The 17,655-nt window shown below is 39.8% G+C and overlaps 1 protein-coding gene across 7 annotated transcripts in view; it reads left to right on the top strand.

The window, feature by feature from the left end:
* MEGF11 (multiple EGF like domains 11) overlaps window positions 1-17,655 on the top strand; it is a 322,743-nt gene that overhangs the window by 96,631 nt on the left and 208,457 nt on the right. For all 7 annotated transcript variants that reach the window (XM_033920814.1, XM_033920813.1, XM_033920817.1 and 4 more), the window contains 2 exons: window positions 1,274-1,375; window positions 3,766-3,866. In XM_033920814.1, coding sequence (XP_033776705.1) covers window positions 1,274-1,375; window positions 3,766-3,866 — 203 coding nt within the window. The remainder of the gene's footprint in view (window positions 1-1,273; window positions 1,376-3,765; window positions 3,867-17,655) is intronic.

Here is a 17,655-nt window from a genome sequence, read left to right as displayed (position 1 = left end):
AACAAATGAGAGGACATCTTTTTTCACTCGGTGCATGGTTTAGCTCTGGAACTCATTGCTGCAGGATGTGATAAAAGCAGTCAATGCAGCAGGGTTTAAAAAAAAAAAAAGCCTGAACAATTTACTAGAGGAAAAGCCAATAAACCATTATTAAGAGAGATGAGAGAAAGCTACTGCTTCTCTGTGAGGGTAGGATTGTGAAAAATTGCAAGAGGACCTTGTGAGACTGGGAGTCAAAATGGCAGATGACGTTTAATGTGAGCAAGCGCAAAGTCATGCAGGAGGGAAAGAGGAACCTGAATTTTAAATACATGATCCAGGATTCAATGTTAGGAGCCACTGCCCCGAAAAGGAATCTAGGTGTCATTGTTGAGGATACGTTGAAACCCTCAGTTCGATGTGCTAAGAAAGCAAGTAGAATGTTAGGAATTATCAGGAAAGGAATGGAAAACAAAGATGAAAATGTTATAATGCCCTTGTATCGTTCTATGGTACGGCTGCACCTCAAATACTGTGTGCAATTCTGGTCACCGTATCTCAAAAACGATGTAGCATAATTAGACAAGGTACAGAAAAGGGCGACGAAAACGATAAAAGGGATGGGATGACTTCCTATGAGGAAATGCTAAAGCGGCTGGGGCTCTTCAGCTTGGAGAAGAGATGGTTCAGGGGGGTTATGATAGAGGTCTGTAAACTACTGAGTGGAGTGGAAAGGGCAGATGTGAGTCACTTGTTTACTCTTTCCAAAAATACTAGGACTAGAGGGCATGCGATGAAGCTACTAAGTAGTAGATTTGAAACAAACTGGAGAAAATATTTCTTCATACAACTGGAATTCATTTCTGGAGAATATGGTGAAATCAGTTAGCTTAGCAGGGTTTTAAAAAGGCTTGGATAGTTTCCTAAAAGAGAAGTGCATAGGCCATTATTGAGATGGCTTGGGGAAATCCACTGCTTATTCCTAAGATAAGCAGCACAAAATCTGCTTTACTACTTGGTATCTAGCTAGGTACTTGGGACTTGGGTTGGCCATTGTTGGAAACAGGATGTTGGTCTTGATGGACCTTTGGTCTGTCCCAGTAGGGCAATTTTTACGTTTTTTTGTTCTTAAGTAGCATGGACTCTTGCTATTTTGGGGATTTTGCCAAGTATTTGTGACCCGGCCTAGACACTTTTGGAAACCAGGTATTGGGCTAGATGGACCTTTGGCCAAAGTAGTTTGCAGAGAGGAGTGTGAGGGGTGAGGGGGTCTGATTTTTCTTTCTCTTTCCAGCTATGCTGTCACCATACAGGAATCATATGCTCATCCTTTTGATCAGATTTACTACACACGATGTACGGACATTTTGAACTGGTTCAAGTGCACCAGACACAGGTAAGAACACATTTCAAGGTCATTTATAATGTGGAAATAAGCTGCTTTTCAACATTTTCCTTCATTTAAATGATAACTTTCTTTATCATTAGAAAATGAAGGATGTAAAATAAAGAACTAAGGCTGCTATTGGACAGTCTATGTTCCCTATATGGTGATTCGGTGTGGGATGGGCTGGGGTGTCCATCAGTGTGAACTCCACTCATATGGAACAGGAGGATGCTACTGGCCAGACTTTACGGTAGATGTCCTGCAAACAATGGGAGGGTTGGATGGGCTGGAGTGAGTTTGGACGGCAACTTCAGCATTTGGAACCTAGGACAATCTCAGACTTTACAGCCTCTGGCCCAGAAATATCAAAGAGACAAGTTAATCTAATTTTTTAATGAGTATAACTTATAGGCAGACTGGATGGACCGTTCATTTACTATATTACTATGTAAATATATCTCCTTCCAAAAGACAAATGTTTTTTCCATCAACAAGCAGGATTGAGTCGGGCAGTTAAGTGGGTGATATTACCTGATAGCACCAGGATGACCAGCTCTGCCTGAGCAGAGACACATGTATGAAGTTCTGAGCACGCATGACCTTGCCCCCATGCAGCAATCTCTGCTTCTCTCCTCAGTTGTGTTCTTTCCACTCTGCTGGACGGATATGAAACAAAGCTCTCCCTACATTATGTGTTGTCTAATCTTTTAAAATGTATTTCTTCATTTTGCTCTTCTCCTTACTGCACCAGAATGTTCCAGAATACTGACCCACCTCTAATCTGCTTCCGAAGCTTAGATGTAGGCTAGGACTAGGATTACTGTCTCTTCTGTCATGTTGTAGCCCTTTGTTCCAAGAGAACATCTGTGTTATCTACAGAGTTGTAGAGACAAGCTCATGGATTTTCAGTTAATAATATGTAATTTATCTTTAAGATGAAGCATAGTACCGGAAGGTTGGAGGGTGGCCAATATAACTCTAGATTTTAAAAATTATAGATCAGTGAGCCTGACATTGGTGCTGGGCAAAACAGTAGAGAATATTATAAAGAACAAAATTACTGAGCATAGACATAAGAATAGTTGGTGAGGCAAGATTTTCCTTGACTAAATCCATGTAGGCTTTGTCTCGTTAATCTACTACATTTCTTTGAAGGGGTGAATAAACATGTAAATAAAGATGAGCTGGTCTAGGATCAGTTTTCTTAAGACACCATTTGGGGTAAACTGTTCCTTACTTTGTCTCCTGCCTTTGATTTAATTTCCTAAGGATGGCTGAAAGCTGCGGGGAAGGGGTTGGGATATTCTTTATTTTATATCAAAGCTTTCTTAATGCTTTGCCCTGGGTCACAGCTACGTGTACAGTTACCCTAGTACTAAGGGGGGACTTCTTCAACGTGGGCTACTGTTAAAGCAGGTTATTGTACCACAAGTTGTACAGGAGTATACGGAGTAACGAGCTGGACAATCCTTCAGGATTCTTAGTGGTCAGCATATCATTCTTAAAAAATTGAAAGTGGTCCCGAATATTGCTGTTCGCCTCATTTTTGGTTTGAAAAAATGGGAGCTGGCTGCCGTTGGAATCCAGAGTCTTATTTAAGTTTTCATGCCTCTGCTATAAAGAGGTTTTCGGCATGTTACCAGGCTATCTCTCTTCTCATTTCATCCTGAATTACACTAATAAGAGTTCACGAAGAATACATCTGTTTGCATACCCTTCTATAAAATCCTGTCATTCCAAGAGGTTCCTCGAGAAAATCTTCTCATTTCAGGCGGCCAAACTGAATACATGGCTTGCCAAAATTGTGTTAGAGGCTACCTCTTATCTTGATTTTAGAAAACAGATAAGATACCACCAGCTTGTTAAATAGTTGTGTCTTTAATGTATCTTATTTTTTAATTCAACACTTTTTTATTCTATTTTAAATTGTTTGTATTTTCTCTACATTGTATGCATTTAACTTCGCCAAATCTTTCAGATGCATTTTAATTCAATGTATTCATTTGCATTGCATATATTAAGTTTAACCGTTATGAGCCGCCTAGAACTCTTGGGTATGGCGGTATATAAAAATAAATTATTATTATTTTAACACAAGGTCTCATTGGATAAATGGGACCCTGGGTACAATTACCTGTCTTAACAGTAGTACACGTTGATGAATTCCCCCTTTCCTATATGTCTGATGGGACTGAGGAATAAAATGGTGTCTATAATACTGCAAAGTATCTATTTATTAGATTTTTTTTATTACGTTCTTCATATCAGAAATCTTTGTGCATTTTTAAATGGTTCATGAGTCATCTCCTTACCATAATTTAACACACATTTAATTTTAGCAGCTAGTATAGATTTTTCTTTATCAGTATTCCTAAACCGTTGTCTGTCTTACAATCTAGAATAAGTTATAAAACGGCTTATCGGAGAGGACTTCGAACAATGTACCGGCGGAGGTCTCAGTGCTGCCCAGGATACTATGAAAGCGGAAATTACTGCGTCCGTATGTATTACAGGCAGATGAATTTAAAGTTGTTTCAGCGTTTGCATGCTCTGTGATGCTGGTTCTGGGTGATTTGGGAGGATTTGCAGGCTGCTACTAGGTCAGGAGAGGCAGGGGAACTTAGGGGGAGGTTTGGGGGTGATGTAGAAAACAATGCCGTCTCGTAGTCATTCCAGTGAGGTAAACTAAGCGGCTTTTACTTCAGGGGGCTTTTCTTTTAAGGTCTTTTGATTTGTTGTTTTTGTGTATTTGTTTCATAAAACAAAAAAAAGAGTTGAAAAAAAAACAATGAAAGTGTTGAACGTCTCCCAGGGCTGGTGCTGGGGTTCAGGATTGGTGGTTAATGGACAATGTGTAAAGCAGGTTAATTGGACCATGATTAGCTGTTCTCTAGTTTCTTACAAAATCTCATCTAGCCTGATTGGTATTTTTTTATTGATGCAAATTTCAAATATGTTCCGTAATGGGGTCTACGTCAAATCCAGGGAAATAATTATTGTAGCTGAAAGAAAAAGAATTAATGACAAAGTAGTTAATTTAGTCCCAAATAGACCTAAATATTTGAAATTCCGGAGTCTTAAGGAAAATCTAAACTGCAATCAAGAACGAAAGTGAAAGTGTGGATGGGCATCTTTGATATGATGTCTAAGACCAGTAATAGATGTTTTGCTGAAAACCTTTCAAATTCTTATCCTGAACATAACATCCTAGAGCAGGGGTGTCAAAGTCCCTCCTCGAGGGCCGCAATCCAGTCGGGTTTTCAGGATTTCCTCAATGAATATGCATGAAATCTATTTGCATGCACTGCTTTCATGGTATGCTAATAGATCTCATGCATATTCATTGGGGAAATCCTGAAAATCTGACTGGATTGCGGCCCTCGAGGAGGGACTTTGACACCCCTGTCCTAGAGAAAAAAATACAGCTACAGTTGTTTTATTTGATATACCGCCATTTTTAACAAAAAAGTCAAATCAAAGCAGTGCACAATAAATAAACACAGTGGGCAATATTTAAAATAGAAACATGAGAAGGGGAATGTACACAAACAAATTAAGCAAACCAGACACAAGAGGACAAAAAGGGCAGGAAAGGTTTACAATATCTTAAGGGAAAAACAAGCAGGGGAGGATGCAGAAAGACCAAGAAAAGTAAAGCTAAGCGCCCCAAAAGAAGCTGGGTGGCACCATTCCTGCTAAACTGGCCACACAGACGTCCCAGCAGAACAAAAGGCCAGTCCAGTGGTCAGTGCAGTGAACTTCAGGACATTAGCAAAACTTTCCATCTTAAGCTAAATTCTTCCCAAACCTTTTATCATTATTGTCTGAACTTGGGTCATATTCTTTCTCAATTCCATCCAAATGAGTAGCAAGTTGAACAGACAGAGCCAGCTTTCCCCTTGCAGCTCAATAACCCACTTCTTCAGGCTCTCAGGCCTCTACACTAACTATTAAGCTCCTTCTCCTCCTCCTCTTCCACCTCACAGATAGAAACATAATGACAGAAAAAGGGCAAATGGCCCATCCACAGCATCCACTATCTCCTCCTCTCCCTAAGAGATCCCATGTTCCTATCCCACACTTTCTTGAATTCAGACACAGTCTCTGTCTCCACCACCTCTACACATCTATCACCCTTTCTGTAAAATGTATTTCCTTAGATTACTCCTGAGCCTATCACCTCTTAACTTCATCCTATGCCCTCTCATTTCAGAGCTTCCTTCCAAATGAAAGAGACTCACCTTGTGCGCATTTACGCCATGTAGGTATTTAAATGCCTCTATCATAGGTAACTATTTGAACGTCACTCCTGCCTTTCCTCCAAAATATACAGATTGAGATCTTTAAGTCTGTCCCCCATGTGCCTTATGACGAAGACCACACACCATTTTAGTAGCCTTCCTTTGGACTGACTCTATCCTGTTTATATCTTTTTGAAGGTGTGGCCTCCTGAATTATACACAATATTCTAAATGAGGTCTTACCAGAGTCTTATACAGTCTTATGCTCCTTTTGCCTACAGGCCATACCTATCCCTATGCATCCTAGCATCCTTCTAGCTTTTGCCATCACCTTTTCAACCTGTTCGGCCACCTTAAGTTCATACAAAACCAAAAAAGGAAGAACAGGGCTGGCCTCGCACTATATATGTTGTTATTTATAATAAACGTAACTGTATGTTGGAATAGACATCTCTCTTGCCTCTTTTTTTGTTGTTCACCTTAAGTTCATCACATACAATCCCTCCCTAGTCCCGCTCTTCTGTCATGCACAGAAGTTCTTCACCCCCTAAACTGTACAGTTCCCTTGGGTTTTTGAAGCCCATACATTTCTTAGCATTAAATTTTAGCTGTCAAATTTCAGACCATTCTTCAAGGTTCGCTAGGTCCTTCTTCATGTTATTCATACCATCAGAATGTCTACTTGTTGCAGATTTTGGTATTATCCGCATAGAGACAAATCTTACTTGACCGCTGTTCATCAATACAAAAAAAAAATACTGGTAACATCCCTCTCTTCAAAGTGATCCACATTGACCACTATCCTCTGTCGCCTTCCACTTAACAAGTTCCTGACCCAATTCGTCATTTTGGAGCTCATCCCGAGGGCACAATTTATTTATTAGACACCTTGCTAAAATCTAACTACACCACATCTAGCGCACATCCTCTTTCTAATTCTCTGGTCACGCAGTCAAAGAAATTGATCAGATTTGTCTGACAAGACCTACCTCTAGTGCATTCATGTTGCCTCTGGTCCTGTAATTTATAGGATTCCAGAAACGTCACTATTCTCTGTCTTAAAAGCGTTTCCATTAATTTACTTACCACACAAGTCAGACTAACTGGCCTGTCATTCCATAATTCTTCTTTACATCTCTGGTACCACTCCTGACTCTAGAGAAGCATTGAAAAGGTCAGCCATTGGAGCCGCCAGAACTTCCCTAAGTTCCTTTAGTACCTTTGCTTCAAAACCATAACAGGATCATCCCCAATCTACCTGTCTCATCATTTCGAATTTCCAGGCACAACCTGTACAGTGCCTACCTGTTCGCTTTTCCATCCTTGAAGGGCTGTATCTACAAGAGATTTCTTGACAGAACATTATCATTCCAAACAGGCAAATGGAACAAACACATTTTCTTATCATACTTTCAGGAAGCCAATCAAAACTTATCTCTTTGATAAATTTCTCTGACCCCCACTCCTGCCTTGATGTACTTTTAGACCACTTCCAGATAAATTTGACCAATCTTAACATACTAATGTAACTTTGATAAGCTTTCTGTTATATCGCTGTTTGTATACAGTCTCTTTCTCTGTAAAACGCTTTGAACTGTTTGTAATATAAAAATAAAGTTATAATTATTATTACCCTTGAAAATATGCCATATGGCCCCATTGCTTTGTCCACTTTTAGTCTGGCGAGCTCCTCATGAACACAGTTCTCTGAAAATCGATCAGGGTCTACCACACCTCCATCCCTAGACATCCTTGATGAGGGTTTCAACATTCTATAAGCTCTCAGGAAGTTCTTCAAGCTCTACTAGTGCTAACATATTATCACTGAAATTGTTTCCTAGATCAGTAGGATTGAGGACAGCTGAGGGTAGTTCCTCATTCTATTGTTCCCATGTGGACAGGATAGTGTGCAGGGAGCTGATGGCTCCTCTTTTTCAGTTCAAGTCTATAATTGTTTGAATATTTTTACCACTGTATGTTGCTTATGTTTGCCTTATTCTTGCTTCACTGGCTTCACGTCTATTGCAGGATTCATTTCAAATGTGTCTGTATTGCTTTCAAGATCCTTCATGGCATCTTTGCTCTTCTTGTCCCTTTTCTTGGAATGCTTCTAGATCCTGTCCTTCAAGAAGCACCCAACGATATAAGCTCTCCTTTCCCTCAGTTAAGGGAATAAAATCAACTAGGAATCAACGTCAATCCTTGACTTTCAAACTAACAGAATTATGGAATGGAATTCCCCTTAATCTAAGGGTCTCCAGTTCCTTTCAATTTTTTCATAAAGCTGTAAAAACTGTTTTGTTTTCTAACCACCTTAGAAAACTGGCTTTTTTTCCCTTCATATTGATTTTCTTTTTTTAAATACTGTTAACCAAATTGAGCTTCTTGTTTGGAGATGATCTGGTATACAAAGCTAAGATTTTAGTTTAGTTTAGTATACAGTCTTGAATTAATTTATTCAAAATGATGGTAAATAAACCCTAATACATAAATTTGTGAAATGTGCTGAGGAGAAAAATGGTTAACAGGTGGAACACAAACTCATTTGCACAGCTGTACTGTTAGGGATTGTACTATTCACAAGCTCTGCAGTTTCCAGGAGAGAAGCTCAATGCTAATTCCATTGCAGGATGTAATGGAAAGCATTAAAACAGGCCAAAACTTGCTGATGTTTTTGGAACATTAAAATAATCTTGCAGCAAAATTGTACGAAGTGGTGAATTGCTCACATTCGCTTCCCTTATCTCATCTTTTTTGTCTTGTGTATTGTTCATTTACAAAGGTTTCCCTTTGTAGAGGTCTGAATCATCATGGGACGATTGTAAGATAACCCTCATGGGAGCTTTTAATGTGCGCAATTTGAAAAAACATTCTTCAAGAAAGTGTCTACATGTTTCACAGTGAAGACGGGGCAAAAGAGAGCATGCGCATTTGAAGACGGAACGTATTTCGGGTGTTGTATTAACCTGATCTAAGTACCCCACTGGGAAGAACTCTTATTTTTCATGGCTAAAATTATATGTCACATGGAACTTGTGCATGTCATATTTATAGAGGGTGGTTTTAAGTAAAGTCATTGTATGTGGATATATTTTCTTTATTTACTTCAGTAAGGGTTACTTTTAGAAAGCCATGGTAACAAGTCTCGGTGTGGCAAATGCAACACAGCCTATAGGAATTGAATGAGCTGTGTCGCTTTTGCCACATGGGACTCACTACCATGGCTTTGTAAAAGAGGCTCTAAGGCTCAAATTCTATAAATGGCGTCCCGATTGTAGGCGGCCAACTGCTGCTTAACCAGCCAATCGGGACGCATGTTTTCTAAAAAAACAAAAACCTCCCGAGGCAGGCCACCTACATTGGAGGCGCCTCCGGGAGCCTAGGGAGGTGCGCAAGCCCGCCTGAGCTTGCCTAAGGCTAGGCATGGGCATGGCTTGGCCCTGAGTAGCCTTAGGCGGAACTCGGCGGCTGTACATGTCTCTAAGGGCCTGCAGTAGACGTGTATATTGCTAGCAGAAGGGCCGGAACACCCCCCCCCCCACGAATGGTCACGGCAGGAGGGATGCCCAGTCCCTCCTACCGACATTTGCTACGAATTTTGGAAGTTGGTTGGGCTGAGAGCTTCCTGTCAGTGAATTTTATCTAGAGCAGATTACTGTAATGTTTTGTACTTGTGTATTTCTCAGGCATTCTGTTACAAAATGCAGCAATAAGGTTGGTGAAAGGGTTGAGTTGTGTTGATCATCTTACAAAGAACTGCATTTGCTTTTTTTTTTCTCTGTTTTAAATTGTTGACGTTGGTTTTTAAGGACCATGAATAGTTTGTCATCTCTATATATGTTCCATGTATTAGAAAGTTATTAGCCTGAAAAGTAGTTAAAATCTGAAGGGTCACATCAATTGGTTGTATTTACCCTTAACAAACTTGTGCTACTGAAGCACTAAAGGAATCCTATTCTTCATTTGCCGGACCTTTAGTGTGGATTAACCTGTCTGTAAGCTCCTGCTTTGCAGCAGGAACCGTCTCTTGAATGTTTTAATGTAGCATTATAGAAATAAGTAGTTTCAGTAGTAGGAAGAACTGGAGGTTTGGATAATCTGTTTTGCTCTTCATAGCACGCAATGCATCATTAATCAGAAGCATTACACACTATGACAGTATTCCTGGCAGTCTGAACTGATCAGAACAATTCATTCATGTCAAGAGAGGGACCCGGTGTTCTCAGTGTTATACAGTCCTCCAGCGCTCTGTGTGAAATGGTTTCTTAAGATCGCTTTTGCCAGCCGGTTATCAGATAATAGGAACAAGAGAAATGGAACGGAAGACTCTATTAAAATTTTACTCAATGTTATATTCATTCCTACTTCTGAAATACTTTTCAGACATTCAGTTAAATGGGTGGGAGATGAGGGGCTCAGTTTGCACAAAGTACAGGACCTGTACAGGGCAGCCATTGCTGTTGAATAAAGCAATAACGGAGATTAGTGTGTGTGTAGGGGGGGGAGGGAATTGTGCACTTATAGGTCACCTAACTGGCACAGAGTCTATACAGGAAAGCTTTCTGCATTTTCCTCATAGAATACTAGCGTTACTGAGTTGATGCATACCATGTATGTAACCTACGTGCATAAGTTTAGCAATTTTCTTATGTCCGAGTGTTTCTGTTCACCGTATCTTCCAAACCACTCCGGATGCTGCTTCTTTTTCAATATCACTTTGTATCAGACTTCAGCGCTGCCACTCAGGGCTCCAACATCTCATAGCCACATCCGCCATCAGTCATCTCTCTCTTCATTTTATATCTTTAAGAATAAATATTACTTATATGTGACATCTTTTATTGTTAACTCAATAACTTTCATCCACTAATAGCCAGGGGATATTTATTTGCACTTATAAGCTGTGATTATAAGTTTATCTGGGACATGGTTTGAATGCGTACACATACTATAAATCACATGCCTATCTGTGTACAATAAACTGGGATATTTGTAGGTACTAAATATTGGGTGTAAATACCGAGGGTTGATTCATAAAATCATGGCAACTATTTTTTGTTTGGGATGTTCCTAAAAATGCGCTAACACTGGAAATCTAATTTATACCTCCTAATCTTGTCACCAGATGAGAAATGAGGAAAGGGTAGGGGAGAAGCATTTGAAATCATAATTTTATGATGGCATACAGTGTACAATACTATAAAAATCCTTTCATACAATAATGCAAGGTGTTGGGAGACCCATGTAATATGAATAAATATTATACCAAATGAACAACAATGCAAATTATATGTGGTCCTCAGTTATCAAGCCTCTCGATCGTCAGGACAAGCCTGTAAGGAGTTGTGAGCTGTCTTAACTCAAAAAGGGTGAATCAAGCGTAAACATCCCTGGACCTGTGTATAAGTGCATAGTGCTCTAAATAGTTGTGAAAACAAAAAAACTGGTGTAATTCACAAATAAATTAGTTAGTCACTCCAAGGAACACTGCAAAATTGTGCAGTCCAAATTTTAGTGTTCAATACGAGAGCAAAGCTCCCTTCACTGCCGCTGAAAAGGCATTTAGACTCCAGAGAGATTGAATTGAAAATTATACTTTGTCCAAGTGATAAGATAATCCAAAGTCTTGCTGAAAAATCAGTCGCTCTACAGAGCTCCGTTTCGGAGAAAAAAATCCCCTTCGGGAGCTAGCACTGGACAGTCACTGGAGAGGGTGGAAAGGCGCTTCGGCATGGAGATGCCCATGAAACTGCCGCAGGTCAAGAGATTGCGTAGTGATGTCAGCAAGCGTAATGACGTTAAACGTTTGAAAAATCCCAAAGTCAGTGTCCAACATGAACAACAAAGTGCAAGTACAAACTGTTTAAGTGTTAACATCTTTCAAAGTAGTCTCCCAGGTTGTCTTGTGTCATCTAGTTCGTGAGGGACATACGGTGAATGCACGGGATTGCAAGTCAATTTTGCGGTATCACCTGCATCGTACAGTATAGGGAAAATGTCCAGAACTGTTTCACGATGCCACAATCCTACATGACAACGCTTTGAAGGATGTTAACAGTTAATCATACTCCTCTCAAGCTGGTTGTGTTCTTAGTTTAGTGAAACAGCTAACGTCTATGACTTGTTTGTTAATAAAACAATGATTTCAATTGTCATGATTTATGCTGCTCCCCTATCAGAGACCACTGCACTCATCTCTCATCTGGTGGCAACATTAGGAGGTACATGTCACACACTTTTAAATGTATATATTAGATTTCCAGTAGTGGCGCATTTTTAAGAGGAAAAAGATTAGTTGCCATGACTTATGAATCAATCCTCTTATGTGACATATGTTCCTTCTAGGTACATGAAGATAGCACATCACACACTTTTCACTCACCAATATACCCATAACCATATCAAAACATCTGGCAGGATTTAAAGTTTAGTTAGCTGTTACCATAGGAACACGTCTAGGAATTAAAATTTGCTCACCTGTTTGATATAAATGAAAAGGGAGCATGAATGCCGTAATCCACGTGTCCTGTCTGCCATTTAAGGTATTTGTCCCTTTGTAAATGTATTGACTGGAGAAATATAATGCCACCTTTAAGTATTCTGAACAAATTCAAAACCATTCTCTTCTGAATGGGGAATGGCAGCCTGGGATTAGCTATTACGCAAAATAATAGTTTACAGTTTATTAAACTACGTAATATTCTACTTTTCTAATTCAACTCAAAGCAGTTTACAGTCCAATATAAGAGAAAAAGGAGAAAATAATGTCAATAATTTGATAGGAAAGATGCCATAGCTTAACAATTCACCTACTCACTGTATCCCTCAGACACCTGCCAATATCGCTGAGATTTCGCATTAATTGAAATAGATTTTCTTCAAAAAGTGCACTTCTAAAATTTTCATGAACTTTCTAAAGGAGATTTCTAATCTAATGTCTGCTGGAAGAGTATTCCGTGAAGATGGCTCTAGGAAAAAGAAGGCCATCTGCCTGGTGAACTCATAATGTACTTTAGCTGGTGAGGGAAGGACAAGACAATTGGAATCCACTGACCTAAGAGCCCTAGAAGGTATGTAAGGAATGACCAAGTTAGAAAGGTAGGAAGGGTTACCAAAATGCAATGCTTTGTGGGTTAGACGCAGAATTTAAAACTGAATGTAATATTGAACTGGGAGTCGGTGGTCAAATTTAGAGCACGTCTAGGGTAGAGGGACACCACAGAGTGTTTTCCCTAGTTGTCATGCCCTTAACTCTTTCACTGCTGTTTGCCACACCCATTATCCAACACAATGTTTTGTTTCATACAATGCTGATACTTCTCAGCACTCGTTGCGTCTTAGTGTCTCATCACTTAAGCAATGGAAGGGCCAAGAGGCTTCATTGTTGGGCATCAGCTGGTCTTAATCTGGCCCTGGGGAATGGATTCCAAAAATATTAAAAAGAAAAAAATAATTATATCAGTTACTGAACCAGAATAATAAGCCATGCAGCTGAATAGTCACCAGAATCTTAAAATTATGGATCCCCCCCAGCCAGATCCCCTAGGAAACATAATCTGCAAGAAAAAGTAAACAAAAAAGTCTGTGTAGTAAAAGTTACATAAAATTTAAAAAAACAGATCTCTTTCACACATTCAGTTTTCAAGCAGCATTAAGCCTCCCACCTTCCATCTAAAAAACCGTGAGAGTCAAAGCATAAAAGAGGTACAGTGAACTCCAAGTTGGAAAGAAGACAAAAAAAGAGATTAAATTTCTCCTCAAATCCTGACCTTGTCCACAGAATTATGATATATGAGCATGATTTCAGAGGCTCTCAAGAGCTAGGTAGCATCCCAGATCTAGCTGTTTCTGTACTGAATGTTCGTGCATTGAAATATGAGGGCAAGTCCAAGGCAACCTATAGCAGAGCTTCATTTATGCCCATCAAACAAAAGAAGTGCATAAATTCAAGTAGTAAAAATAGAAACCTTTCAGCTGAAATAAAGAGAGATTTGTCTCTGTGTAAGCTCTGCAGTTCACATCTGGACATGAAAAAAAAAAAGCTTGGACCAGAGTGCTGGTGTGTGTGTGTTAGGTGCCATTGACTCAGTTTCGAATCGTAGTGACTTGATGAGTTAAAGTTTCAAAACAAAGTTGGTCACATGCTAGTCTGAGGTCCTCCAGCATCATCCCCATAGTAGTTGTCAACGAATCCAGCCACCTAGTTGCAGATTGTCCTCTTCGCCTAATTCTTTCAATCTTTCCAAGCATGATGTCATAAGAACACAACATAAGAACATAAGAATAGTCATACTGGGTCAGACCAATGGTCCATCAAGCCCAGTAGCCCATTCTCACGGTGGCCAGTCCAGGTCACTAATACCTGGCCAAAACCCAAGGAGTAGCAACATTCCAGCATTTCAAAGAATAGCAAGATTCTGGAACCCCAATGAGAGCAACATTCCAGAGCTGAGATTGTGATTAGAGAATGACATGGGGAAAAAATTTGTCCCTGTCTCCGCCCCGTCCCCATGTCCTTTTCCAGTGATCTCTCTCTTCTAACAGTATGACCAAAATACGAAAGTCATATCTTCATTATGAGGCTTTGAGTGACATATTCAGTCTGATCTCTTCCAAAATTGATCTTAGGCTTCTAGTTGGGAAGTATGACAAAAGATAGCATTTCAAGAATATTGGAACTTTAACTGTTAATATTTTGAAAGTTAGTAAAGCTGTTTTATAGAAAATTCTGTGGGCTAGGGGCAACCAGTGAGCTTTATTAAGGAGTGGGGTTACATGATCAAATTTTTTGGTGTTTGTGATAATTTTGATAGCGGTATTATGTATTATTTGTAATCGGTGGAGTTCTTTTAGGGTGATTCCTTTGTACAAAGAATTGCAGTAATCTAGTTTTGATATGACCAATGAATGTATGAGGACGTTCAGGGAAGTTGAATCAATAAATGAAGGTAATGATTTGATCGTTCGTAATCTCTGGAAACAGCTTCTAACTACAGAACCAATTGGTCGTGATAGTTCAGTTTTTGATCCAATAGATCCCCCAATACCTTAATCTTAGTGACTTCTTGTAATTGAACCTTGTTAATATTAATCGGTGCACTTAGTTTTAGTCCTTTCCAAAGGAAGTGCATAATTTTTGTTTTGTCAGTGTTCACAGCTAGTTTATTTTCGTTTAACCAATCTGTTAGTAGTTCATCTTTAGAATTGGAATCTAATGGGTACAAGAGTTGTAGATCATCCGCGTATAAAAATGCCGTAAATCCGATTGATTGGCTAAGTGTCAGCAAAGGGGCCAAGAAGATGTGGCCAATCCAGGTCCCAAATACCTGGCCCAAGTACCTGGCAGAAACCCAAAGAGTAGCAACATTCCAGAGCTAGGATTGTGATGTCATAAAGCCTCATTCCACCAATGCCTAAGAGCCAACCTTATCAGTGATGTCACAATGGCTTGATTGTCCTAGACTTGGCTTGCATAAGAACATAAGTTCAGTATCCTGTTTTCAACAGTGGCCAACCCAGGTCACAAGAACCTGACAAGATCCAAAGGAGTAAATCAGATTTTATTCTGCTTATCATACCACTGGGGCTTGCGTGCATCTGAGAAGCTATGCCATCAGTAGTTTCACTACCAGCAGGGCCTCTCAAAGCAGACAAATTTCAGCATAGATGTCAGACTAACGATGTACCACCCCATCTGGGCAGTGTTGGAGGCAGAGAATCGCATTTGATGCGACAACGGTGACTGCATCAAATTTATACTGCACAGAAGACAGGCTCAGCAATCTACTTTTTTTGTTTGTTTATTTCTCACCCGCCCTTATCCAGGACGAGTTACATATTAACATACAAAATAAAAGATTTACATTTATCGTACAAAACACTTCAGAGACACACTATAACAAATTACATACTGGCGCACAAAAGTAAAATCGACAGTACAAACTCTATCCACATATGTTGTAAGAGGCCCCAACACGGGCCGTGTTTCGAGTAATAATGGGAGGGAGGGAGACAGAAAGAAAAGAAGAAAGAGACAGGGGCAAGGAGAGAGACAGAAAGAAAGAAAGACAGTGGGAGAGAAAGACAGAAAGAAAGACAGAGAGACATATATTCTAGCATGGGGGAAGGTAAAACAAAGGGAGAAGGGCTGCTGCTGGATAAGGGGAGCAGTGAAAGGGTAGTGGTGGACACAGGGGAGGTAAAAGGAAGGGAGAATGGACAGGGGGAGCAGGCAAGAGGTAGTGGTGGACAGCCAAGGAAAAAGAAAGACAGAAATACAGAAAGCGGCTAAGGAGAGAGAGAGAGAGAAAGAAATAAAGACAGACACACACACATATATTCTAGCACCCGTTAATGTAAAGGGTATAGGACTAGTTTGTTAATAAAATACAAGCAAAGGTCCGGGAACATTGAGTTTCCACAGTCTCGTTTGTTTGGAAAATCTAATAGAACCCTAAACACAAGTAAGCAGAAAAATAGTTTAATAATGAAACACTCTTTTACTTGTCATCAGAAACAAAGTCGATGATGACATGCTTAGCAATAAAGATCACAGTTGTGCCCTGATGCAAAATCATCTGTGGCTGGGTAACCAGACTGAAATGTAGTTCCTTTATTGAATAATTTACTGCAGTGTGACTTGACCTCCCATTTATTGAAAAGTCAGAAGACAGGAGCAGTTTGTGACCTTGGTGGACTAAGCCTCTATTTCTCTGCCAGGCTTTCGTTCTGTTGACCTTATCAGCAAAGTTGATAGTTGAACATTTTTATGTTGACTCATCTAGATTGATGGGAGTCCGTTTTGTTTTCCAGCGCTCCTGTTTTCCTATTGAGAATTCTCATCTGTTCAGGGATCCACTGTCTGTCTTTTTTTATTTTCAGGTTGCCAAACTGATTATTCTAATTTTGTTTCTCTTGATTTTTTTTTTTTTTTTTTTGCCAAATTGTTTTATTTTTTTCAATAACAGTGTGATGGGCAAGACAGTTCTACAACTTAGCACCACTTAATGGACCCATGCTTTAACTTCTAAGTTAAGTACAATTTCACAGCCTTTTTTTAGAGTATGTACATATTTATTTGTAGTTTTCACAGAAAAAATACTCAATATAAGAAAAAGAATTATATAAACAGTTGTGCAGTGATTGAGAACAAGAGTCACTTCTACAATGAGTTCTTTGCTCACATAGTGGACTCATTAGCTATCGTATCTCTGAGCACAAATGAATGTAGTGGCATGAGCCTTGAACGTGGACGTGTCTGGTACATGATTGTTGTTTTTTCCTGTAAGGCAGGGGTGTCAAAGTCCCTCCTCGAGGGCTGCAATCCAGTCGGGTTTTCAGGATTTCCCCAATGAAAATGCATGAGATCCAGCTTGTTGGTCGTCTCTGTTGTGTCCAATCGACAAAAATGGACACAGCAGAGACGACCAACAAGCTGGAATCGCTATGGGTTAAAATACCGGGAATGAAAAAGGGCCTGAAATAAAGATGGGCCTATACTATCGTCCACCCGGGCAAACCGGAGATATCGATGAAGAAATGGAAGCTGAGATGAAGCAAGAATGCAAAAGCGATAACATGGTTATTATGGGAAACTTCAATTACCCCGGAATAGACTGGAGTCTTGGAAGCTCAAAATGCGCTAGGGAGACAGAATTCCTGGAGGCTATACAAGATTGTTTCATGGAGCAGCTTGTTAAAGAACCAATGAGAGGAAATGCCACTCTGGATCTAATCCTAAATGGGTTAAGGGGACCTGCAAAGGAAGTAGAGGCAGTGGGACCGTTGGGAAACAGCGATCATAACATGATCAAGTTCAAGGTTGAGATAGGAATACCGAAAGGAAAGAGAACCATAGCGACAACTTTCAACTTCAGGAAAGGAAACTACGAAGCAATGAGGGAAATGGTAAGGAAGAAACTTAGGAACACTTCCAAAAAATGGCAAACGGTAGAACATGCCTGGTCTTTTCTCAAGAACATGGTGAGTGAGGCGCAAAATCTGTATATCCCCAGATTCAGAAAGAGGTGAAAAAAGAGTCGAACAAAA

The sequence above is a fragment of the Geotrypetes seraphini genome, chromosome 14 (genome assembly GCF_902459505.1).
Source record: "Geotrypetes seraphini chromosome 14, aGeoSer1.1, whole genome shotgun sequence".
NCBI classification, from domain to species: Eukaryota; Metazoa; Chordata; class Amphibia; order Gymnophiona; family Dermophiidae; genus Geotrypetes; species Geotrypetes seraphini.
This window is presented reverse-complemented; position numbering and strand designations above follow the sequence as displayed.